Below are 27,039 nucleotides of genomic sequence, written 5' to 3'. Positions count from 1 at the left end.
GAGCTACAGGGAACAAAAAATTTTTGGCATCAGGATGGACCAGCTATCAGGTTGGTCAGACTATACAAAGTTTGAAAAAAACCCGGAGTTTTCCTGAGCCACTGTTCAGGCCATATTTGCCAAAATATTCACCAGATTCTTGACCTCTTCACCGAACCTGGGTGGTTTCTTGCAACTCTGAAATGACTGATGTGGAATTTGGTGGGTTCTTTTATGGCTTAACCCAAACACAGACAAAACTTGGCAGTTACAGCTGAGTTCTGCTTTGACATTTGTTGGGTGTGAAACCACACAAACTGTAACGGATGGAGAAGGTTTACATGACCCCTGCCAGCAGAGCCAGATGAGTTCCATGCAGGTCTATAAAGGATCCTGTAATCCACATGTCTTTATTTGTTTTATTAGTGGAGTAGCACCCAGAGACAATGTGGTCAGTATCTAGGAAGAGGACAGAGTTTAGGAAGTGGTGTTATTATACTAGTGAGGAGGGAAAAGTAAAAAAAAAAAGACAAAAAAAGGACAAAGCTTAAAAAAAATACTTAAAAGGTACAAAATACTTGTAAGTATAAATATTCACATATGTAACAAAACACATCCATGTCTGACACATACAGAAACACAAAACCAGACATTTGGTTCTGGGTGAACAGACTGAAGGAAGGATGAAGACTAAAAAAGAAAGGCATGTTTTTCACGTCATCCCGAAGGAAAGCTCATCTAGGCTCTTCCCAGAACCGCTTAGGGAGATGAACAATCATGGCAAATTATTCAGGTCATAGGGAGGAGAAGGCAGGTAAGCTACGATAACATGATGTTAATTGCTCTCTATCTGTGTGGGAAAGAGAGGACCTACTCTTTAGCCACTGGGCCAAGGCTCTACCATGAACACTGGCAAGTGCAGATTTAGGGTTATTCTAATTCATATACCAATGCAACACTCCCCCATCGAAATTCAAAACAAGCCCTCAGACTCACCCAACATGAGTTTTCTCCAATAGCTGTGCATCTGTTGCCAACGCCGCCTCTTGGGTACCATTGCATTCCAACTATGCATGTCTTCCAGCCACAACCAGTAGCAGCCAGAAGGCATGACACAGGAGAAAATGTCCACCCTTGCGACATCTGGTAATTGTACTGTGCCAGGGGAATCCCCCATAAGCCAGCTAAGCTGGGTCAGTGCTGAGCTATTTTTTCAAAGAGGTACTTCAGTGAATGAGTGCTGTACCACCTATGTAATATACGGCAGTCTGTCAAAAACAATTGAAATACTTTGTTCAGAGGACAGAATAACAACTGTAGCAATTATGTTAGACATGGGGCATTTGTGTTGGTGTGAAAGATTTATAGCAGCCAGAGATAAAAAGTTACAGAGAGATCCAAATTAGTAGCATGAACAAAGGATGTAGCATGGGATGAATTAGTCAAGCATTGTGTATTACTTTTTTTGGGTATATTTATAGCTGGGAACTTTTCCATAGTCATGCTATCCCCAAAGAAATGTCACTACTACACTCACTTTGCTCATCCTGTCCCTGTACGTACTTGTGTTTGTCACCTTCGTGCATTCATCCCTAGTTTTCATGCCAGCTTCTCACAGTTCTCTTTTGCACTCTCCACTCGTTCCTCTTGCTGTGAGCCTGTTTAATGAATTGCCTCTTTAATGAATCACCTTTTTAGAGATTACCACTTTAACAAATGGATTCACAAATTAATTGGTTAATGATATATCAATTGTTATTATGTGCTTGGTAACCATTGTTGAAAGATAATTGTCCTTCCAACTCATTGAAGGCAAGGACTGTGATCTGGAAGTCTATAGCCTCTCACATTATTAATGCGAAAGAGCTCCAGCACTAAGGACTAGTCTCTATTTCCCCAAATCGTGATTGAAGCAATCTATCAATCATGTAGGTACCTCTAAAAGTTACAAATCATTAGTAACAATTGGAAGCAAATAACTCCAAGCAAAAAAGCAAGCAGTGCAGCCTCTGGAGTCAGAATCAATAACAGAAGTGAAACCTACTGTTTTCTTTGAAAGTAGATTATTCTGGCTAATTATTTGTGCATTGACCATTCCTGCTGGAATTCTCCAAATTGAAGTGCTTATTAACAGACTGTTCTTACCAGTGCTAAATCCAGGGCAAAAGTTTGTTTTGAAAAATATAGCTGTTAAGACATCAATAGTAATCTGTAGATGTCTCCTTTGTCAAACTCATGGTGTGGAAAATGATTATGATTTAGTAATTTTCATTTGACTGTATCATTGATACAGTGATTTGGCAAATCATTGACCTGGACACCTGTCAGGGAAGAATCAACAAATTGGCAAAAACCAAGGGGGTTCTGAATTTCTTTTAAAAAATCTCTGACCTTTGGTATTGATCTGTAGATTTCTGACACGTTGAAAGGACACATCTGAAGTGACGTTAAAGGCCTGCTTACTGTGGGAGGTTTAGGAGAACAACATCTTAAGAAGCTTCCTGTTTCCACGCATTTGCTCAACTTTTGGTCCACTCTCCAGGCGGAAAGGGGGAGGGATGGGAGAGAAAATTACAGTTTTAAAGACTAACAAAGTCTGTGCAGGGATTTTATTAACTCACAGGTGAAGAAGACTTTACAAGTTATTTTGGGCAACACAATCAGAAAATAAAGTTGAATGTCATAGTTATATACAAGCATGCACTCATACATATAAACTGCTAAGAAGACAGCATAATTTCTAACTAAGACTAAGAAAGGGAGAGCAACATCTTCTGAAGGCAAGATACTGATAGAAAAAGTGATTCTTTCTACATTTGTACTGGAAGCAGGTAACTGAGTCCACATTGGATCCCAACGTTTTAGCTGCAGGCCTGAAAGAACATGGGAACTGGACATGAATGATATGTAAGTGATGACGTCATGGAGAAATGGTGGCATCTTATCATACATGCCGAGGGGGTGTCAGTCAGTAAATTATTCTTGGTTCAGGCCATATATAGGCTTAATTAAATTTGGATTCAGACTCACATATGAATCCAGTCATTTTTATTCTGGGCTACGATGGTGGTTTAACCGAGATGCCAAATGTTCATAAAAACTTCCTACCAAAAATGGGAGGAGTAGAAAGGCTCGTTATTCTCCAAAAATGGAAATTCGTGCCCAAGCAGATGCATTAATCTAGCACAGTAGTGTCTAGTATGGTATGATTGGCCAACTTGGAAAGCTTGACTTTCAGTATGAGCAGAAAACTTTCAATACATGAAGACAGGCGGCATTCTTAGGAATGCTTTACAACCATACTTGTGCTTTAATGCTATCAGCAAATCAATAAAGGGAACCATAAATGAATCCAGATAGTTTGACTAAAGTAAGTACATTTCTATCTTGCCTTTTGCCTTTCTTTCCTTCTGCCATTTCTTTCTCTGTTACTTTATGTTCTCATTTTCCAATTTTTTAATCGATTTATGTTGTTAGTTACATATTTATTAATGCTTAGTAATATTTATATATCAGGTTGACTGTATGTTTATTATTCTAACATCTGTGTATTTATTATGGGAAAATCTATCTTTACAGACTTGCGTTATATCCAATAAAAACAATATGGGGGAAAGAAAGAAATCATACAGCTGGAAACAATTTGGAGGGGGAAAATGAGTTGGAATTAGATTATTTTAAATATGATACAGAGCAGGGTACACACTTCACTGACGGAAAGGCAGTAATTATCTTTGTCATAGCAGTAGGTGCTATGATTGGTTTAGGCATTTGTCTGTTCTTGTGAACCTCAATTGCACAGTGGCTTTTGGACCTAATGTGGAAAAATTTCTGGGTTTTTGTTGTTGTCATATAGCATGGTCCCATACGACAATGTCCTTTGAGCATTCAAGCAACTGATCAGAAAGAAACTTATTTTCAGTAATTTGAACTGGATGTCTGCATTGGTGCTAGGATATGGGGAAAAAAACCCAAAACATTCCAGTGTGAGAGGTGGCTTCTCAGGGCATGGCATCAGCTTTCAACTCCTAGTGCAGCAGGCTGCCTGGGATGCCAGGAGAGAGGTACACAGGATGTATTCAATCAGCTGAAATCTGTACCAGGATTGTGTGTGACTTCCAGAAGAACATGTAGGACCAATACAAACCGTGTCTTTATTACTCACTTGGCTACCTTGGAGTGACTGTTGATGTCCATTTCACAAAATGTCGTGTGGAGCCATTGCATTTGCAAATGTGACTTAGTAAAATTGGTAGATGCTATAAATACCACGGCAAATTGAAGGAGCTGTGGCTTATGCAAGGATAGTTTTTACTAGAAGCACAGTAATGTCTAACAGTATGTATAATTCTTGGTTATTTAGAGAGATAATTTTCTCATCATCAATCTGAATTAAAAAACCACCCACAACATAGTGAACCACCACCCATACCAGCTGGGTAACTGACAGGCAGGCAGGCAGAGGCAGCAGGTAAAGGGAAAAAAACCAACCACCCCAAATCTGAGGACGTCCTCAGTGTGCACATTTTGCAGGAAAGATTTATCAAAATGCAAACATTCGTTGCAAAGCCTTCTCTTAAAATGTCTCAAACAGTGCATTTCGTTTCACAACTGACATGTTGTTGCTCGAAGGAGAAGCAAAAATATGCTTAACCTTAAGGATATCCAGTATATTTGTTTCAGGTTATTAGATATATATTACTGCGGAAAGAGTTCAGTTATGTCAGTGACCATTCCACAAGTTGCCTTACAAAGGTAGAAGGGCCATGCTGGAACCAAGCTGGGCTTTTCCACCTAAAGACCCATGTGTTTCTGTGGGTTACCCTACAGGCAGCAGAGTACGTACTATAAGGTATGCAAGCTGCCTTGCGAGGACGGGGGTTTTTTTCCAGTGCAATTCATTTTGACGGAAAGCTAAATAGCGGAAAAGAAGCTGTAATAATCTAGTTGTTACAAGGTAAAGTAAGTGAGAGGGCTATTTTAGTTTGCATTATCATCTTTGGAGGAAATTAAAGAATTGATTCAAACGGTTCATACTTTCTGGCTGTAGAAGGGTGGATAAGCTTTTTACTACTAAAAGCAGCAAAGCAAGACAGTAACCCAAACCAGAATAAGAAAATGAACCTCCCAGCTGGCAGCAGCTGAGGTTGGGAAGTATTGGTAAAAATGTTATGAAACTACTGTGCTAAGAATTTATATTATTTTAACTGAGGAGATATAGCCTATTGTGAGAGTGGTAGGCTCAGACTCTTCTTCATTTTAGTATGTTTCTGTGACTTGGAGGTTTTTAGAAAAATAAAAATATCTTTCTATTCTAAGGAAGTACCGTCATATTAAAGAAACATCCTGTTTTGAGAGGATGGAGGATTTCCAGCTTAGTGAATCAATTTGAAAATTTGTGGGTGATATTTTCTCTGTGCTTTAAAAATTTCTTTAGATGCCAGAGCTTCATAATGATCTGGTGAGGCTTAATTAATGTTTTCAAAACACACTGCAAATCATAGATGAAAAGATAAACCTGAATGGACAGTACCATTTGTAAATTTTGAGTTGACAGTAATAAATTTTGCTTGACTGCTTTGCTGTATTAATTTTATCATCTCTATCTCTTTTTGTGTCTCTACAAAAGAAATACATAGCATATTTAATCTGTAGCATATATAATAATTTCCAACCACAAATAGACACATTTTTATATTCCCCAATTCAAAATCTCTACTCCCTAGTCTTTTTGTAAGGTCTAGTTCAAGTGTAGCTCAATCGTGGTTTTTTTCCTCTCAAGGGTCATGAGTTTGAAGAAAAGTATAATTTTCTTAAATTAAAATGTTATTGTTGCCATTTAAATATTTACCTCTTTGGCAGCACGCTTGCTTTAAAAGGCAGACATCCTTATTCTAAACATAGCACTAATATGTTAATACAATTACTTCATGAACTCTATGTGGCTTGTAGCTGGAAGAGAAATGATAGATGTTGACCTGCATGAAATCTGGAATTTCCATCCTGAGGGAAGTGCTAACTTTTAAAACTTCTGTTTCATTCCATTTTTACACATTTAAAAAAAAAAAAAAAAAAAAAAAAGGTTTTCTTGGAACAGATGTTTTTCTGCAGACATTTTCAAACTAAAATACACTGATATACCTGACCCTGAACAACTGGATTTTGGTTTGTTCATGCACTTAATTTTAAATTAGTTAAATGCATAGTCGTAAATTGATGCAGGGAACTGTAACTGGGGAGACTCAAGTCTCTGTATGTCATGAGCTCCGCTCTCGCATGCTTCCATATGTATTCTCAGCTACAGGGTTCCATAGCTTACTGCACAGCTTGACAGGAGACATCACGTAGCATGATATACTGCCTTACCGTGACCTTAAATCTCAGGTTAAAAAAAGGCTGTTACGGTCTCAGAAAACAACAACGGGCTGATGTGGGGATGCAGTTTAATACTTCATTTCAACGGTTCAAAAATAAATGGACCTGTTTTCTATTAAATGGAATAGCTCCATTTAAGTGTCGGTATGGAAAAGAAAAATTTCTTTGGAAAGGCACAGGTACTTATGGGTTTTGGCATTCTACAATCATCCTAATAAATATGTAATTAGCTGTAGTGGAAAAGGATACCGTTATATATAATGTGGTTTTACAGGCAGAGTCTGTAATGACCTCTAACTCTGATCATCTCCTCCTCAGCTTTGGCCAGAATAAAAATCCTCCTTTTCTCTTGCTTTTAACTTTGTCTTTAGTTACTCAGGATAAAATTTTCCATGTTACTTTACTGGTCTTCCTTGGGATGAGCAAGTCAGAGGTCCTGTGGAAAAGATAGTATGCAAATTCAAGGCTATTATTTAATTGAATATTGTACAATAATTTGGATACAAGAGGGCTAACTAACTGCGGAGTAACATTAAGTTCGGCATTTCCTTCCTTCCAAGTGCCTCACTTGGAACATTAATGTTCCTTTAATGTCATTTTTTTTCATGTCACTTTGTAATAAAATTGCTGGCCACAAATGATCGATAGCATCCTGACTCAATTAGTTACTTCCAGTGTCCCAGTCCTATTGGTCAATGACTTACAACGTAATGCATGCTTAAAACAGGAAAGCAAATAACATTTAAATTTAAATAAAGTGGTGCTGGTCTTAATCCAAAGTGACAGGGGCCAAACTCAGGTCCTATTGCTGTCAGTAGAAATTTTGCCATGGCTTTCCCCAGAGCCAGGGTTTTACAGCCACTAAAAAGACTCCTGGCGTTTGGGTACAAGCAGAAGTTCAAATTGCAGCTGAATTTCTTAGCAGGGACTCAGCTAAAACCTAATTAGTTAAATTGAAATCAAATATGCAACATTTGATGTTTTAAGTACAGAGCAACTTTGCAAACAGGCAGGTACTGCCAGATCTTGGCACGGCAAGGAAAGTTCTTTACATAAGATGACAGGTAGCACGGGACAGCAGCTAACCTGCCAGTATGCGATCCTGTGATATCTTGGGGGTCTAATGACTTTGGAGATTCCTTGAGCTTTACTACTGCGGTTAGCTATGTTGTCAAAATCTCTTCCCTAGAATTACAGATGATAGGTTTGGTCATCTAGTTCAACCTCTACATCAAGCAGGACAGGCTAAACATAACATTAGACTTCAGAGTTACATGTGTAGCAGCATCCCTCCCTTTCCTCCTCTGTTCTTTGGGATGCGTTCTGTTTGGTAAACCATCTGTTTCTAAATTGAAAAGCTTGAAATGCACAGAGAGGCATTTGCAAACATTGCGAAAAACACAGCATTTTTTTGATCTGTACATTTTGGTTTGCAAACAAATGTTTTAGCATTCAGGCTTAGATCGCCGCTCCATGCAGTTTCCTGTCTTGCCTCTAGTCATGAGCAATTTCTTTTTCTAATGAAATGGCTGGCATATTTCAAAATATTACGTCTGACAAATATCTTATTTTCTAATTGACAAAATTTCCTTCTTGAATATCGTGCGTGACTTTTTAGCATTGGATTAAATTACCCATGACTGTAGTTTATTTTTTACTGACGTATTGTATGTCCGTAACTGTGAAGTATAATATTACTGTTACTGACACAAGAGTCAAATTAAAATGAAAGCAAGCAAGCAAGAAAGCAAGAGGACTATACAATCTATATTTGGAGGCTTGAAAGAAATTAATCTAGCGTGGTAGTGCCAAGGTAGCTGTTCTCTCAAGATTCAAATTGGCCAACAACTTTAGTCATTTACCCAATATGTGCTTAACTTTAAACCCTTTGTTTTAAGTCCTATTAAAGTAAAAGAGGGTTTGAAAGTGTTTCACTTTAAATGCATGCCCAAGTGGTTTGCAGAATACAGAAGTCCTAGGGAAAGCCAGCATGCAAGATCGAGCTGATGTTGAGTCCTTCAGCTAGTAAAAAGTGTTGCACCTGTCCAATTGTGATCAGATTTGGCCTTAGGATTTAAGTGGATCTAGGAGACCACTTTGAGCCACAAGTGTCATCTGTTGCAATCTATAATGCTCTCTCCACTGCAGAGGTTCAACCTCCGATTTCTGGGACTGTGGAAGAAAGATGATTCCTAAGAAGACCAGTGTCAATGTAAAAAGTGGGCTCGGGTGGCTGAGGAGTCCAAGTAGACTGCTCTCACCCCAGAAAGCTCACTGGTTCAGTGGGAGAAGACACTTCTATCTCTAGATAGAAGCTCAACAGACATGGACTGAATTGCTGTAGACTGGAATGCTCTATTCAAGTTGCTAAAATAAATCATCATGGCTCATGATTTATTTATACCTGTTCACTTATTTCTTCATGACAACATGAAAACTTGTTTTTTGTCTGGTTCAGCCTCCACCCATCCTGTTCAGAAGAGGTCTCCATGCAACATTCCATCTGACATGGTCAATGCAACCTTGCAGTTTCTGCGGGGAATGCAACAAGAAGTAGCAGTGGTTTCTGTCTATGTTGCTGAACTAAAGGGCTTCAGACAACAATGGCAGAAAAATGGGGACCCCCTTCCTCATTTCTTTCCTTTGGCCCAGTTTCATACCACATAGCTCTAGGCATTTGCACAAGATGTCTAAGATAGGAACCTAGTCAGCCTGTATTCCTTGTATGGTCAAAGAAGAGAGAAATACTTCAGAAGGCGATTTGGATCTTAATTCGACTGCATGACTGCCTGGAGGTCCCTGTTGACTATCCTGGGAGCTTAGACTACCTAATTGGGTATCGAGCCTGTTAATGTCTAATTTTGATTTATCTGTGAAATTTTTCCTCCCATTTACATTTCTCAGAGGAGCATGTGGTTCTTTAATATACCTGCTTGCCCCACATAGCAGACATGGAAACATGACCTTCATTTAAAGTCCTAGCTATTCTTGGTACTTATTCACCAGTAGTACCTGCAAAAGTTGTCTTAGCTGATGACTTTCAGACAGATACTGGCAAAAAAAAAAAAAAAAGAAAATAATGCTCCAACCCCAGGCATAACTCCACCACTGCTATTTGGAAATTTAAGAACAAGTGGGAGTCCAAAATTACCACCAGATGGTGCACCTATTTAGCAAGTGACAGAGACATGTTCCACAAGAAAGGGTAGCCACAGCCTCCAGCAACCCATCAAGTTGCTTCCCCTGCTGTTTATTCTCAGCTGTGATATAAATTGAATGTGTTTGAAACATGGATCTGCCGGTCATACTATTCTGTTACATTTAATATGGAGTATGTTTTCAATCTCTGCGATGGAAGCCTTTCAACTGCCTGGCTAGGGACATGAGGAAGTGGGGAAGAGTGTAGCAGATCTATGAATGCATGTAAAGGGAGAAGGAAAGAAAAAGAGATGGGCCAGGAGCAGGAAAAATCAGTAATGGTGAATGCCAAAGAGCAGGCTCCAAAGTTAGAAGTGGTCAGCACAGAGCATCTATGTGTTTCTGTATCATTAAGTTGGGCTAGTTGTGGCTATTAATGGTAAGTAGTTGGAAGAAGGTTGAGGTCAGGGCATTTCTGAAGGATAGTCTTGATGTGTAAGTCAGTATTTTGGAAAGCTGCCAATGCCAGTATCCCATGGTGAAAACACATGGGATATTTTATTAACTGCATAGCAAAGGTGGTGAACTTTCCTAAACAGTGAAGTGTTTTTTTTATTCTCTAACTGCTTCTCATTCCTAACCAATTGTGGTACTCTGTACTCAGAGAAAGATTAGCACAAGTTGATAAGCATATATTTTCTGCCATATTTCTGAAAATGTCACAAGACCATGTGATTCAGATGGATTTGCTATAAATCAACACATTATCATGTGTAGGACACGAGTAGGTCTCTTTTTCCCTTTCTACTCCTCATTTTAAAGAGAATTCTCAGGCAATATGTAAGTTTCATGAACATTACAAAACTGATGAAGAAAATATTGTGAGTCTCGCATTCCTTTGCATGTCTTTTACTGCTTTCTATTCTTTTGGTGTTTTAAAGGATGCCATCAATAGAATTTAATATATTGCTAGATAATGATTAATTAGAAAAGTTGTTCTTTTAATTACAACTTGACAGTAAAGAAACATCTGAACTGAAGATTTCCTGAGAGTGAAAACATTTGCATATTCTTTAATCTGAGACGTACTCATTCTGAATGGATAAAATAATTTTTCGTTCTCCTTGTCCAAGCTGAGAGGAAGGCGTCACCTCAAGAAGCTCCACACAATTCCCTTCCTATCATTTTTCACATGCCCTGTGGCTCCTAGTTCAACATGAGAACTATCATTTTATGGTTAAAGCATGGACCAGGAGATAATGGACTTGGGTTCTGTTCCCAGCTGTGCCATATACTTTTCTTGTGACCTTGGGCAAGTCACTTCATACCTCGCTGTCTGGAGACTAAAGATGACTAATTTCAGTGGGGAATTGAAAGGCTTAATTAATGTGGACTAGCCTCCACTTAAATATTTGTGAAGTACTCTGGGATCCTCAAACAAAAATGGTTGCTGTTAAGGTCTTCTTATCCAAACAAGAACCAAAGGACAGAAATGTTGTAGAAGGATTTGTTCTAGAAAGCAAGTCCAGGCCTGAAAAAAGACCATACTGAAAAATTCTGAAAAGAATAGGCCTGGTAATATTATTTGCTGAGTTTGCATAAGATGGAAGTTTGAAAACTTTAGGTATTTGTCTAAATAAGGGTCTAAACTCAAATTTTCAAAGAGAAAGTACTTACATGTTCAGCACTTACATGTAACATAAACGAGAGAGAATAAAGCCCACAGGGAGAGTAACTGCTGGTTATTTACTGTATGCTTGCTGTATGTGTGCTGTGATTCTTCGAGTAAATCTTCCTGTCCGAGGCCCTCTTTCTTTAGCTACTGGTGCACAGTGACCTCCTGACACCAACAAGGGGGCTTGAACACTTTTCCCCTCCTTCCCTTTCTTTTTCTCTTGCTGTCTCCCATTTTCTTTTACTTCAGCAGTTCAGTAATGCTGAAACCAAGTTCCCTTCCCTTTTGTTTGCTTTTCCCTTGTCCGTTGATCAACCATGTTGCTTTATTACAGACACTGTAGTATTAAGTACAGTATAAACAGAAGCTCTTAGCAGGAGAGTTAGCTGGGATTTCCCTCCCCTCTTACATAACTAAAGTTTCTGCAGCACCACTTTCGTGTTTGTTTTCAGGGATTAGTGGCAATATTCCACATACTGCTGACATAATGAGGCATAAGCTTCGCTCAAAGAAGGCAAGACACTGATTTTTAAAAGACCCTGGACTACTGTGCTACTAGGGATGGGCATGGAAAGTTTGAAATGCGGCAGACTACCCTCAAATCTGAGTGGCAGTAAGATTGCTGATGGGGTTTTGCACAGCATGAAGTATTTCTGTGAATACTGTGTCCTGCTCAAAGTTAAATTCAAAGTGTCTGTATGGAATATCTCATAAAGCAGCATACGCATGCTGTCAATTTGTGTTAGCCAGAGGAACATGACATCATGTGATAGACAAAAACACTACTTGGTACCATATAGCCTAATCCAAGACTTTTCACGTGAAACATTTGTTTTGTTTTGGTTTTAAGACATTTGCCTTTCTAACTGGTCTGTTTTAATTAGAGCTCAACCTGAACCACAAACGATAGATTTGAACTTTCCCAGAGTTCAGTGGTGTTCAGATCTGGCTTTTGGTTTGGCCCATCACAAAGACAGGGGTCAGCTTCAAAGTTCAGATCTGGAAACGGGCTGCTGCAAAGTGGGGGGCTGAAAAGGTTATTTAATGAGACCCATATCTCGTTTTGACGGTGGATTTGCAGTAGCGGTTTTTAAATGTACTTTCGCTTAAGCAGGGTCTCAAAGAACGATGTTAATATCAATCTATCTATTTAAATACTCTTGTGTTTATAGTGCAGAAAGGGACTTCTCCCTCCTTTCCTGGTCACAAAGCTTGGATCCTGGTCTCAAGCTGGAGTACCTTAAAAACCTACAGATTTTTCTTCTGATCTTTGTTTAAAACTCATCCTTCAGCTCTAGGGTGTCACACTTAAAAACAATGGAAGCTCTTTGTGGGCTAGAAATTTGATCTTTTTATCCTCATAACATTTAGTTTTTTCAGCTGAAAGGGCAGCTAACTCACAGGACTGGCATCCGCCCAGTTGTCAAACTCTTGCAAGTGTGGATCAGCAACTTAGGGTGAGCTTGCTCAGTACCTGGCAAAACACAAGCTTAGCACAACGCAAATAATAAACAACAACCACTAGTCTACTAGATAAGATAACCTGACTGGTAGGGTTAGCTGGACAGGTTCAGATTAAACACCGATTCAGTGTCTTTCATGAGTCCTGAGAATATTCATATAATTCTTTCTTGTTTATGTGAATCTTGTCACTTCTCAACTCCTATCAGGACCAGAAACTCCAGAGCTGAAAAAAACTGAACAACTTTGCTCTTGTGATGCTTCCAGACTCATTTTGCAAACCAGAGAGGTTTGGACCAGAATCTAAACTTTGTGTACTTATCCAAAACCCTCTGAGCTCTTTACTCTTTTAAATCTCTTTCATATGTGTGATTTGTGCCGTGTCTTGTTCACTGGGGTTACAAACTTGACGACCAGGCAAAGACCCTTTAAAAACCAAGAAGGGCAGACATCATTACTTGAACCTAGCTCTCCTCCCAGAAAGATTGTAAGTCAAGTCAAATGTATCAGAAATGTGAATGCAGACACACAAGCAGTGCAAGAGCATTTGGAAAATACTTAAACAAATTCAAAAGCAACTTTCAACCTAGCTCTTTCACCAGAACTTTCTCATTTGCTTTCCACAAAATCTGAGCTCTGACAGGGGACACCAGTGACTTATGGGGTTACTGCCCAGCTGTTTGCCCTACGCCTGGAAGATGTGATTTCTGCAGCAGAATGAGCAGAGCAGAACATGGGCTCATACTGATGATCTGCAAACCCAGCCTCTCTGCTACAGCTGCCAAGGAAGGGCAGATCTGGGCTGGACTGTAAGCTAAAGCGTGGTCCTTCTGCTACCATGAGAGATATCAAGGCAGTGATAACATCCTAAAAAGCCACGTCGAGACTCACCACGTTTCACCTGTCAAACCCTATTTCGTGGTTAACCCCAACCGGCAACTAACGCTTGCTCACTCCCCCCACAGTGGGATGGGAGAGAGAATCAGAAAAGTAAAAGAAAAAACTTGTGGGTTGAGGTAAAGACAGTTTAATACGTAAAGCAAAAGCTGCATGAAGCTAGCTACTATGAAGGAAATTAACTTTATCCCAGCCAAAACCAGCACATTCTCCAGCCCTTATTCCATACCATTTATGTCATGCTTAGGTACCACACTGTCCAATACAACCTCATTAACCACTCCCCCCCCTTCCTATCCTTTGATGTAATACACAGCTATCACTCCCTTAGTCTATGGACCACTCTTGTAAAATGTCTTTAAAATGTCCACAAAATGTCCACTGAGTTCATTTAACCCATGACTTTGGGTTCCATCTGTTATGGTGGTCAGTCAGGACAGGAGAGGTGGTGTGTTGTGTGAAGTTATTGGGCACCAAAGCCAGCTCAGGTTGGGCCACTACTGCACTTGCACTGCTTCTTGTAAGACTTTGTCCTCCATTGGTTCAGGTGGTTCCTGCTATAGTAATTCCTGTAACATGCAACTCAAATCCCGGGTTACAACAATTTAAAAGTATTTCCATCACAATCTCCACCCCTGGTCCCTTTGGACCAGACTATTTGCTTTAACATTGCAATGAACTGCTCCCCTTGCCCCTACTCTGGCTTGGACTTATCCACAGACTGTAGTCCCTTAGGGGTGTACGTGCTCCGAGTGGAGCCTTATCCATGAGCCACAGTCAATTCAGTGGTATACCTGCTGTGGCATAGACTTATCCACAGCCACAGTCACTTTGAGGTGCACCTGTTCCAGCACGGCCTTCTCTATGGGCCACAATGCCTTCAGAGATGTACCTGCTCCAGCATGGTCTTACCCATAGCCATGGTCCCTTCAGAAGTAAACCTGCTTAGTCATGGGCTTATCCATGGCCCCACACCTTGAGGTGCTCCAGCATGACCCCATGCACAGCCACTGATGCTTCAAGGTGTACCTTCTCCAGTGTGGACTTAACCTTTGGCCACAATCCGTTCAGAGGTATACCTGCTGTGGCATAGACATAACCATGGCCACAGATGCTTTGAGATGCACCTGCTCTAGTGTGGACTTATTCACAGCCACAGATGCTTTGGGGCATCCTGCTCCCATGTGGACTCATCCACAGGTCACAGTCCCTTCAACTTGAGTTCACACTGGAGTTCCAGCCTGTCCAGTACAGCAGAACAGAAACAACAGTGATGCCCTGGCCATCTGCCAGCCCAGGTGCATCTCAGCCAAAACCAGCACACCCTACCTTGCCAAGAATGCACCAGAGAAACACATGAAAGCCCTCGCACCTAAAGGATGAGTGGTGAGTCACCAGCAATAGTGCTCACGTTATAGATTTGTTTGTGAATTTGACATACTGAGTTGGCCCTCTAAGGTGTCCTGCCAGGCATCAGAAACCATGCCAGGAATTTATGTGAGCAATATACTTGCAGGACAATCTTAATGAACAATGTGCAAAATTACCCTCCAGGAGACAATCCAACAGCAATTCCTAGCAAATGCAATGAGAACCTCTCTGCTACATCCCTGTGCAGAGTCTTACAGAAAAAGGCAACATTCTACTACACTATTTGATACAAATGGTTTTTCCTTTTTTCGTCAAGCATAGGAAATAGTCTTTTGTCTATGTTTATACAGTTTTGAAGAATATCTTGAGGCCACATTGAAGAGCAGAGTCACTGGACAAGAGGAAAGCATAAAAATTTCTGTGCCTGGAAAGTGGTATCCCAGGCAAACAGGAGCTGTTTCTCCATGATAAGCAGTCTAAAATGCTTTTCAGAGCTTACAGTCTGGCTGTCACCATTTCTGAGGTTGAGCAGTACTTCCTCCATATTCATTACTATTACCACAAAAGGGTGTGTAAATCGAGATATTTCTAGATGTCATTATTTCATAGTTATTTGACATAATAATCCTTTTGTATTGCTGGTGCAGTGAAAGCTACAATGTGACAGATGGTTATGCAATTTTATGATATTTCTCTGGATTTAGATTGGAAAACTGACAAATACTTTAAATAAATATTTATTTATTAGATCCTGTCTAGACCAAGTAAGATGCCTAGTGTATGCGATTCAGTTTAATAAAAGATATTGCTGCTCTTCATAAGCCTTATTTTACAAATGTCATGACTACGTAGAATTAGTACTTTATATAAAATCATTCTAATTCTGCACTTGATAGAATAAAATTAAATAATACTCTGAAAAATATTAGAAAAATACACTAGAAGAAGTTATATTGTGTTCAGCAGGAGATCTTTATCCTAATCAGTGAAACAAAGAAAGTTATCCGGCTTTTAATGTAATGAAATCTTTTTTCCTCAGTCAGAATATAAAACAGGATTATGGACTGATAGTAGAATATTTTAAGGGTGGGATCTCCTTTACTAAAACCACCATATACCCTCAGCAATTACACTTAGATGACTGCTGTCAGGATAGTTGGAGAGACTCACTGTGCAGGGAAATTTGGCTTAATTCTCTGATGGGGTATGTTTAGACTCCGTCCCTTTCTTTGCATTTTCTAACTCCAGTTTTGGGGCTTCCCCGTGCAGCTTGATAGCTTCTGGAAGTCTTGCTTTTTTGGTGTCTTAATCTCTTAGTGCTTGGGAAGGCTGGATTCCTATCCTGGCCACATGGAAAATACTAGGTGGCAGAACACCTAAAAGACAGGCTTTAGAGCCAACATCCCTTTGCAGATTTAGCTCTAGGCATCTAGCTTTGCCCTATAGATGTAATGAATTTTGTATACTGTAAACATTGGCATCTAATCTTAAACCAATACCTCATCCCTGCAAAATGTCTTGGGCTACGCTTGCTTGCTACTGGTCTTGCTTTGTATGTGTTTCCAAAAGGGGGTTTCTAGATTAATACATGTATATATATATGTGTGTGTGTGTGTATATGTATCAAACAGTTGTGTTGGTGAACCTAAGAAGTGAGTATGAGAAAAAAGTCTGTGCTGACAAATAGAAGCAGCCAGCTTTTAAGATCCTGCTTAAAGTTGCACATGTCTTACTAGCAGTCAAGAAACATCATCAACTCCAAATGGGGACATGAAAACATTTAGCAACTCTCTGAAACAGAAGCAAAGGCAACCTCTGCAAAACTTCTGGCAAGACACTTAAATTAGTTATTTTTTTCAAATTAAAAGTAAAGTAAGGATGTGGATCTAATACTATGTAGGCATGGCATGTGAGGATGTGTGAGTGCAGAACGTTAGGAGCAGGCTTTAAGTGCTGTGCACTTCTCTGGCAGGCATCGTGATGCTGAGCATTGCTGTGTCCAAATCCCTTTGTGGTTCTGGCAGTAGATGACCAGTTCAGTACTATGCTTGAATGATATGTGGAAGAGCAGAGCAGGCCCAGTCCCAGGAGCTGCTGCTTCTTTCCTGGAGCTCTCCTGTCCCACCATGCAGCTTCATGGACATCCTCCCTTTAAACAGGGTTGAGTTTGTCTTTCAGTTGTCGGTTGAGAAGTCTAGAGCTAAATTCCTCTCCATAAAGAGAATCCAACAAGAGGGCAGCTTATTCTCTCACAGGTCCTTCTGCCATGTGGATAAATGCCTTAAACCCCTTGTGCTCCTGTGAAAGAGAGGTAATAGTATCTCTCTTCTGTTGCCCTCTCCAGCTGGAAGTCCTTGCTTCTTAAGACAAGAACTACCTCTCACATAAACAGATTTGTGTCTAACACCAATTTCAGCTGGGTATCACTTAGTATATCTGTAATTCAGTAATTATGACAACATGGTACTGGCCCACTAATAGGCTCAGCACAATATATTGAGGTAACATTCATGATTTAACTAAACTGCCTCAAGAAAAATTCTGAAGCAAGAGCTAAAATTTCATCTGCGACGTACACAGACATTCACACCCACGGACACCCACCCTCAGACACTCTGGCATGCCCAGGTATAGGACCTTAGTACAACTACTCATAATTCAGTGAACCCTTTAAAAGGTGTTATTATTTAACATGTTTCTACAGCAAAGCACAGGTGTGCACAGTGATTTACAAAAGAATACAGTCATGACCACTGCCCTCAGGGACTTGTTATCTAGGTTAGAAGTGACATAAGATAATACAGGAAAAGATGACTTCATGCAAATGGCAGTGCAGATTTATTTTTGAAGAGATGTTCTTCAACATAGTATATTTATGTCAGGCCATTGAAATGATTGAAATGAGTTAATTAAAATACTGACCCAACAGAGAGTCCACTGAAAAGGTCTGATTCTGCAAGGTGATGACTTCTCAATATTCATGACATGGTAGTAGGGATGACAGAGTATTTGTGAAATTGGGTCCATAGCAAAGTCACATATAATCATAGAATAATTTATGTTGGAAGGATCCTCTATTGACAGCCAAGAAGAACGTCCATTCTGAACGGATTCACTCACTAAAGGTTCAAGCCTATACGCACATGAAGATCTCAGTAACTAAATGGTTTGGTAGCAACCTACCCTGCTGTCATATGCTACTAAATTGAGCACGAAGTTGACTTGAAAACAAATTCACTTTAAAAATGTGGTAGTGCTGTCCTTCATTTCCCTGACAGGTTCAGAGTGGAGGTTTGTTTTCTGCTGGTTTTAGGGTTTTATTTTATGATTTGGCAAGCATATTTTCTATTTCTTAAATAGAGGACAACATTGCCCTTGCTTAGCACCACACACGTATCTCAGAAACCTTTAACAGGCAAGTGCAAGAGCACTACCAAGAGCAAACCTAAAAAAAAGAACATGTATCCACATACTGTAGCTTTTCTTCCCTTTTTCTTAAATATTGTTTTTATTTCTCCCTGTGAAATGACCTTAAAAAAAGAGACCATAATGCATTGGCAAATCCCACGCATAAGAATTGTTATCATGAATAGATTGAGGTGGTTGAATTATTAGAATAGGATAGGGCAGGACAAGACAGGACAGGACACAATATGTAACAACATCTGGTTCCCCACAGCCCCATTTAATTTAAGGGTGTTAGCATACTTTAGGACCCAATTTCTCTGAGATGCCTTCCGGAGTCCATGCTTTCCATCAAAGCGTGCAAAGAAGTTTTTAAAAACCCTGTATGCCGCAAGATCTCCCCAGCCGAGTTTTCACATATTACAATCTATCAAACCACTAGTCATCATTGAAAAGAAAAAGCACCAAACATTCAGCAGGGAATCATTAAGTCCCACAATGGGACGTCAGTAGGTCCAGAAGAGAACACAGGCAGGAGACGATCTCTCTGCTCCAGCTATTGCTTCCCACATACTACTTTGACAGTATTAGCAGTAGCATTGTGAAAACACAGCCGGCTGTGACACTGCACAGGCTTTTCTCAATGGTACAATGTATCTGGGAACTACCCCCTCAAGCTTTGTGCACTGTGTATTTCTCAAGCCAGGCTCTTGTGCATTCTTTAAATGAGTGCTTAGCACATAACAGAGCAGTGGTGCTTTGGGATCAAAACTGTATTTCCCCATTTTCTGTAAGAGTGAGATACAGATTGTTAGGGCTGAGTTAGTGGGAAATATTTGCTGCAACAAATATAGTTTTACAGGGGTGAGACCAAAAATTTCATATTTCTCTGGGCATTTCTAAACATCCTCCCAAAGATCACAGCTAACTTACTAACCTCACAGGAGCTGTCCCAGAAAACTCCACCAAAGGACATGCTGCCAAAAGACAGTCAAAAACACAACGGAATTATGCTCACTTTGGAAGAGAAATGCTGACTATTGTTTATGGCTGCCAGGAGTTAACTGAATATGTTTAGGGGTAAATTAAGTAAAAAAAATTGTTGGAAGCCTCATTACAGAAACCACTGTGGAAAGTACCATGAAGTCTTTAGAAAATAACCATGAAATTGGAAAAAATGCTTGAAAAAATGTGAAAAGCAGAGGCATAGTAAATAGCTCTTTTCAATAGACATGCTTCCAAAAGTATATAAATAGTGACAGGAAGGAGCTGCGAAAAGGCAAGTGTGAAATAAATCTGGCTCATGCACAGCCCATTCTAAAAGAAAATTTGACAAACCCACATGAGCAACAGAAAACAATCCAGTTGACAGAGTCATTCTAGACTGATGGCCAAAATTCTGGCACCTCCAACCATAAAAACTTAGTGGGAATCTAGAGATGAAAAATGCTGAATAAGAGAAGAATCTGTAAATAAAACATTATGTCATAGCACTACATATTCTCAGTTTTGAAATCTGCAGTGCTCTATGTCCCAACCATGTGTAACTGGAAATAGACATCATGAGCAGCTTAGGAAGAAGCCGCTGAAACCACGTGCACCTCCAGCTCTAGCTCTATCTGGATGAAGCAAAATTAAACAAGACTATTTTAATTAGACTGTAGGAGGAAAAAAAAATAGGATGGAAATGAGAAACAAATACATATTGTAAAGAGAACATTACCCAACGTGGCCATCGGAAGACTCCATCAGATTTGACCAGAAAGTCCTGCGAGAGTAACAGATATTTGATCTGCACTGGGTTCATCATTCAGCAGCACTTCTGAGCACAGGTCCTACAAGAGGAACCTCACAACCACGGATGACTATATCTGTTTTTTTGACAACAGGCTACACAGTAATCATTCAGCTGGTACTTTGTCAATGAGTGGAAGATGAAGAAAAAAAGCTAGTCCACTACTCAGTGAGTGGACCCCTGAGGAGAGTGTAAACCAAGGATAATGTCAAGAAGGCCAAGCACTTCTTGCATCACCCTTCACTAAAAAGGTCAATGCTGAGCAGATGGTTATAGAACTAATTTAATCAACAGAGGAATACCATCTCAGCGTTAGATAGAGGGAAGGATTTGTCCAGGTTGAATGCTTTCCAGTTAGCTGTCCCTCATCTCAGCCATTTTAGAGCCATTAGTCCTGACAGCCATTAGCACTGAAAAGTTATGGAGAACTCTATTTAAGAAGAATTGAAAAGACAAATGTATTGCCTTTGTCTAAAAGAAAAAGAGAAAGGAATTATAGAACCAACCAGCTTAACTTCAGTAAATGAAACAATATGGTAACAAAAACTCATTTGTAAGCTCATAACTGAGAACAAAGAGATGAATAACAGTCAACAAGGATCTGTCAAGAACAAATCATGTTAAACCAATCTAATTTCCCTCTTTTGCCACCCAGGACCTCAGAGGCAGAAAAGCAGCACTTTATACCATGTGTCTTGGACTTAAATGAAGCTTTTGACACTGCTTTATATGACATTCTCATAAGAAAACTAAGGAAAAGCTAACCAAATGGGTGCATACTATCTGGAAATCGTACTTGGAGGGTAGTTATCAAAATGGAAAGATGTACTAACTGGGTTTGCTTTGTGATCTGTGCTGGATCTGGTACCAGTCAGTATTGTACTCTTGACTCAACCAAGGGAATAAACTGTGTACACTGAATTTACAAATGATGTCAGGCTGGGAGGGTCTGTAAAGAACTTGGATGAAGTTTGGGTCAAAATTGAAAATGATCATGGAGAAATGGTCTGGAAAAGAAGAAAAAAAGGAAAAAAAGAAAAAAAAAGAGGAGGCAAATCAGAAAGACAAATATACGGGTATGTATATGTGGGAATAATCAGCTGTACAAATGCAAGATGGGAAACATCTGGTGTGATAGCAGCTGTACAGAAGACGACTGCAAACTGAGTAAGAGTCAAAAATGTCCTGCTGCTGTGAAAACACCATGCTGGCATGAGTAAACAGGAATGTAGCATGCAAGACATATGAAGTGCTCCTTCTGCTCTAGCCGGAGCAGGCAAGTCCTCAGCTGGAGCTCCCTGTCGCATCTCCAGCACCGCACCGCAAGGCACAGGCCAGCCTGCTGGGAGAGCAGGGGGAATGATGAGAGCTCCTGAAACTGCTCTGTGTTCATGTTCTGACGATGGAACACACCTAGAAAGGGGTGAAAGTCTTTAAATATTTAAAGGCTGCTGCTAGAAGAAGGGAGCAATCAGTTCTTAGCATCTGTAGAGAAAGAAGCAGTGGGTTTACATTCAGAAAGACAGTTTAATATTAGTAAAATGTGTACTAGTAGGGGTCCCAAGGCACTGGAATTGACTGTGGAATCCCCACCACTGAAGATCTTTAAGAACAGGACAAATAAAAAGCTGTTGTGAAGGACACCTGTGTTATTAGCCTACGTTAGGTTTGAGGGATGGACTAGAGATCCTCTTGAGGTTCCTGCCAACCCTGCTTTTCTATGGTGTTTTTTTCTGCTTCTACAAAGTGATTTCAGTGGTCCATAGTACCGACATGCAGCACTGGGTTTAGTAAATTAGAGGGATAGAGAAATTAAACCAATCCCTGCTTTTACATTATAAACCAAGAAGCCCAAAATTAATGCAAAAAAACCTCCCTGCAAGTAGAGAAAGGATCTGCTCCAGACAGTGAGAAAACTCTCACTGACTTGTATTGCCCTTGGATCAAACCCAAAGAGAAGAGCCTGTACTCTTTTCCTTGAGAATTGCTAATAAGCATGTTGAATAAAATACAAAATTACAAAAGAACTAAACTTGCCTGTAAAAGTCTTCATCCAGCCCTACTTGGGGTGCTGTTTGAGTTTTAGTTTACTCATCTAGATGTATCTATTGTTTTTTGCCCATAAAAAATGACTCAATATGTCCTCAGCTTTCATTCGCAAAAGAAGACTTGTTGAAAAGGATAGGTTTGGCAAAAAAATCAAACTTCTGCCGTGGTTCATTTCTTCTTACCACTGACCTATATTGTATTGTGTCATATAATCAATCTGGTGTCTAGAGATGGTCAAAGTACACAAGGAATTTGTTTTGTTTAACAGCAGCATGTAGTATTTTTCTCTATCATTGTTGATCCAAGATTTAGCAAATTACTGGCTAAACAGTGTATATTCTACAGTTTAATACCTCAAGTTAAATTACGGTTCTAATGGTTGACATTCAGTGGCACTCTTATTCATCTAGCTGCTGACATAAGACATTTCAGAATGATGTGTGGAATAGTAATATTCTCGTCTAGTTACTCAGAAAAATAGATGCCTTGCTAATAACTGCAAAACGGTTAAATCTTTAACCCCGGAATCACAGCTGAATGATTAAAATATATATTTAGCATATATGATTCTCAGCTGATTGTGGTTACATGCTGAAAATACGCCGCTTAATATGTGCATGCTAGAATGTAGTAAACGACAGCAATTATAGAACTTGTAATAATTTCCACATTAGACCTTACTAAGTTTACTGCTCAGGTAGCAATCTAAAACTTAGTCAGAGATGACATCTAAATTAGAGGTAAAGTATAGGCTGCTCCACAACTCCAACAACGGATAAATAGGCTCCTCTCACCCTATCTGCCAGATATCACTCATTTTAGGAAGCGATGTTGCAGTATCAGCTGCCTGCATTGCTGGGTATTAGAGCACTTTTAAAATACAGCCCTCAGTCAGAACGCAAATAAGCTCAGGCAAATGTTAGTAACTCAGACCAGCAGACCGCAGGCAAGACATCTCTCATGGCCTGGTAGATTGCAGGAAGTGATCTTCAGCACCTCCGCCAAAGGCGACAGTCTTCATTTCAATTAGTACTAGTGGTGATCTCATATTGGACTTATTAGATCAGACAGTTATCAGATCAGACAGTTATGAGATCGGACAGAGTAACATTCACGTTACTCAGGAAAACATTCATTCTGTGTTTTGGGAATTAAATCAGAACTGTTGTCTTTGACACCAAAGCAGGCATTTCTGAGAGGGAAACAGACGAATCCAAGGGTTGCATTAAAAAGTGTCTTTTCTACCAAAATAAAATCTCAACAGAATTATTCTGGTCTACATGACAGAAAACATTAAGAATCAAACAAGAACTTTTCTTCTGAGATACCGATAGTGAGCATATATAGTGCCAAATAACTGGGTGACCACAGTATTCACTGGAAAAAGAGAGATCTAGCTTCAAAGTTGGGTCAAATCCCAAATCTTCTGCTGTTCATAATCTTTCTCCATTTCATGAACATTTATGGGAAGATTTGTCTCTGTTTCATGGCAGAACAAGAATATTTTTGAAATCTGAGAAAATTCCATAAAATGAGATTATTGTTCTCCATTCAAGTATCACAGCAATCATTACTTAAGTATTTTTAGCTGCCTAACAAAGACTTGCTTAGAACTGATTCCAAGTGATGACATGCTAATGGAAAGTTTTGTGTACAGCATACACATTATTTGAGCACAGAGGTTTCCCCTCCCTCCTCCATCAGCATTTTCTGATAGACTCCACTGATCCTAGGACTTTAGAGAACTGCTGAGGTAATGCTTACACTGAAGTTCAAGGGAAATTTTGGAACATCCTCTAGTTAAAAAAACCTAAGCCCAAAAAACCTTAATTCTTAGCAGGACAACTTAACTTGCAAAAGGAATCGGATTTTCAAGCCAGATCTTATTTCTGAGCCCTTCTTGTTTTCGAGCTGCATTGAAACAGGATAGTAATCTCTTCGGAGAGTCGATATGGTTTCCATTTGGTATTATCCCATGACTTGAGATAATTCCATCACTGCTATAGCTCTTAAGTGGGTGAAAGAAAGATATTTTCCTCTGTTCCTGAAGGTAATCAGGGGTATAATGGGAATGAGGGGGAGCAAAAGGCAGACAAAGACAGGATATTCTTTAGTTTTACAAAACCGATCAAGGGAAGCGCCGTGTGAAGACTCACGGACAGGTCACAGGCACAGTGACCATGATAAAATGGCTTATCTTCTACTCTGGATACATGTGGTATACATTGATCTGAAACATAAAATGTAAGCCACCTCTCTCTGGTTAATCTCTGAGTAAGGCTACTGAACTGTAGCTCACAGCTGCTATGTTCCCTGACAGGAACATGTTTCTACTTTCGCTTTATAAGCATTTCTACATGTGTTTTGAAGGTGTCTGAACTCAAAAATTTTCCTGGGTCTGATTTTGCACTCTCATTTATTCTCATCCTGAAGAGGAAGAAAAATGTATCTATATATGTAGTTACTATTATATCTCATATTTCCAATCTTTCAATTTGTAGAATGAGAATAGGGTTTTTTGAAAGGAGGTGAAGAAAGAAATCCTGCAAATCAACAGGGTACATTTTACAACACAGGTCTTGGCTTTGACTTCAGCTGGTGGGTGAAGAAGAGAGGAGTGAATATTGATAGGCGTTTTGTAGAGAACACACTAGGAACTACAACAGAGATTCCCAAACTTTTTTGGATTGCTATCAACCCTCAGAATTTCTTGTGGACCACCAGGCATCGTTATCATCAAACTTTTAATTGAAAACACTATTAAAAACAGTGTTTAATATAGCTTTGCGGATTAGCTGCAAACCCTTTACCATGGCCTCCTGGACCACCAGTGTTCTGCGGACCACGGTTTGGGAACCACTGAACCAGACTACACACATAGTACAACCCAACAAAACACTTCTGTGTCTGAAGGCAAAGTCAGTCCTTCTATTGCACAATGTACTCAAATAATACACAACTCGGTTTAACCTTCTTTAACCTTAACACAGCACCATTTTATTTTTCTCTTACCTTAAATTTCTTTTTTACTGCTTTGGAGAAAGAAGCAAATGGTGCCAAAAACCAGTTTATGATTGTTTCTTGTAGGATCTTTCTCATATCTGGCAGCACTGTAAACTTTCAGAAAGCTATCTATGAAAATAAGAAACATAAAAATCCCCACGCTGTGCACTGGTCATTCCAGAATGGTTATGATATCTGTGAATCCTAAAATAAAAAATTAAAAATAGCTTCTAAGTTGTTTTTTTTTTTTTTTCTCCTCTGGCAAATTTGTTCTTTTTTTCCTTCCTAAATCCACTAACAATGTTAAAGCTCTGTGTGTGGTCATTAAAGCATTTCAGCAACTTCCTACAAATTCTTTACAGTTATTCTTTCGCTGCAGTATTACAAGATTGTCTGTTTATCACCAGATAAACACACAGAAGAAAATGAGGATAGCACTGAGAAGGCAACTTTTAGGGAAAGGTTATAAATAAGAACAGCAAAACACCAAGGGCCATGATCCAGCTCTGCATTAAGCCAGCGACAGAGCGCGGTCTCATGTGAGAGCACGAATGGGCTGTAGCATCCCTTTCGATCGTTCTGCCTCTCTATCTGCGTGCACCCCACATGCAACTCAGCCAAACAGTGTCTAGTAAAGAAAGGGGGTTTATTTGCCTCTCTTCATATACATACTATCAACAGCTATAATGTGGAATCGGGAATGAGGAACCTTGGCAACTAATGGTATCACAGAGAACCAAAAAGAACTTTTTTTTCTAAAAGAACTTTTTTTCTAAACAAGACTGTGCTTCCGTGACAGTATCTCACTTGTTTTGGAGAGGAAATGCCGCCACAGCACTTCCACGCCCCTTGCATGCTCAATAGCCAAGGTGATGCAGAGGTTTGAGTCAGAGTGAGAGTGGAAAAGGGTAGTTACAGCAAAACTAATGTGGAAGAGGTCAACAAGGGAAAGGGGTAGTCTCTACCTTGAAAGAAAACAAAACCCGCCTAGCTCTTATCTCTACAGGCTTCTCTTGCAATACTTTACACTCAGCATCACTAATGGATGCCGCTGGAGCATTTATAAAGGTGGATTAATAGTCTTCCCCATTTGTGTCCTAGCCCTTTTGCACACCTGAAGGGTCTGGTATTTCTTACGCTGCCTGAATGCTTTTCTTTTTCCATGCGGTGGCAACGGTTAGAGGTAACTATTGTTTTGTGGTGAGCATTGCCACCAGTGACTCGCTTATTACTCATCTGATACAGACTCGACTAGACAGTGTAAAAACAAATCGTGTTGCCTCACCTTACCACTGCTCAGACTCATTGCCAAATTCCCCTCTGGTGAAGGGGGTTAGGTGGGACTGTTGTATGGCTGGTGCTTAGCTGGGGTAAATGCCCCAGTTGTGCCAAGCATTTTAAATATGTATGTAATTCTGTAAGAGTGAGAATAACCCACCAGAAGTAATGCCCTCCTTGCATTCTTGCCTGACACCATTGCTGTAGATAATGTGTGTACTTTCTTTAGCAAGTGCTGCCTTTCTGCCAACCCATCAGCTTTTGGCTTCTCTCCACAGGAAGCAGGGAAGCTGCGTTCACCTATGCCATTACTGCTGCCGGGGTTGCACACGCTGTCACAGCCGCCTGCAGCCAGGGCAACCTCAGCAATTGTGGCTGTGACCGAGAGAAACAGGGCTACTACAACCAGGAGGAGGGCTGGAAGTGGGGAGGCTGCTCTGCGGATATCAGATACGGCATTGAGTTCTCCCGGAGGTTTGTTGATGCCCGAGAAATCAAAAAGAATGCACGGAGGCTGATGAACTTGCACAACAATGAGGCTGGAAGAAAGGTATTCCAGAAAGGACGAGGGATGGGGAAACGTGTGCGCTGGAGGACGGGGGGAGGCTGGCTT

The 27,039-nt window shown here is 40.0% G+C and overlaps 1 protein-coding gene across 8 annotated transcripts in view; it reads left to right on the top strand.

The window, feature by feature from the left end:
- The window catches only part of WNT7B (Wnt family member 7B), a 97,833-nt gene that overhangs the window by 56,929 nt on the left and 13,865 nt on the right, over positions 1 to 27,039 (top strand). For all 8 annotated transcript variants that reach the window (XM_075760455.1, XM_075760494.1, XM_075760487.1 and 5 more), the window contains exon 3: positions 26,705 to 26,976. In XM_075760455.1, the coding sequence (XP_075616570.1) occupies positions 26,705 to 26,976 (272 nt within the window). The remainder of the gene's footprint in view (positions 1 to 26,704; positions 26,977 to 27,039) is intronic.

The sequence above is a fragment of the Balearica regulorum genome, chromosome 1 (assembly GCF_011004875.1).
Source record: "Balearica regulorum gibbericeps isolate bBalReg1 chromosome 1, bBalReg1.pri, whole genome shotgun sequence".
NCBI classification, from domain to species: domain Eukaryota; kingdom Metazoa; phylum Chordata; class Aves; order Gruiformes; family Gruidae; genus Balearica; species Balearica regulorum.
The sequence above is the reverse complement of the archived record's forward strand: the minus strand, read 5'-3'. Positions and strand labels throughout refer to the sequence as shown.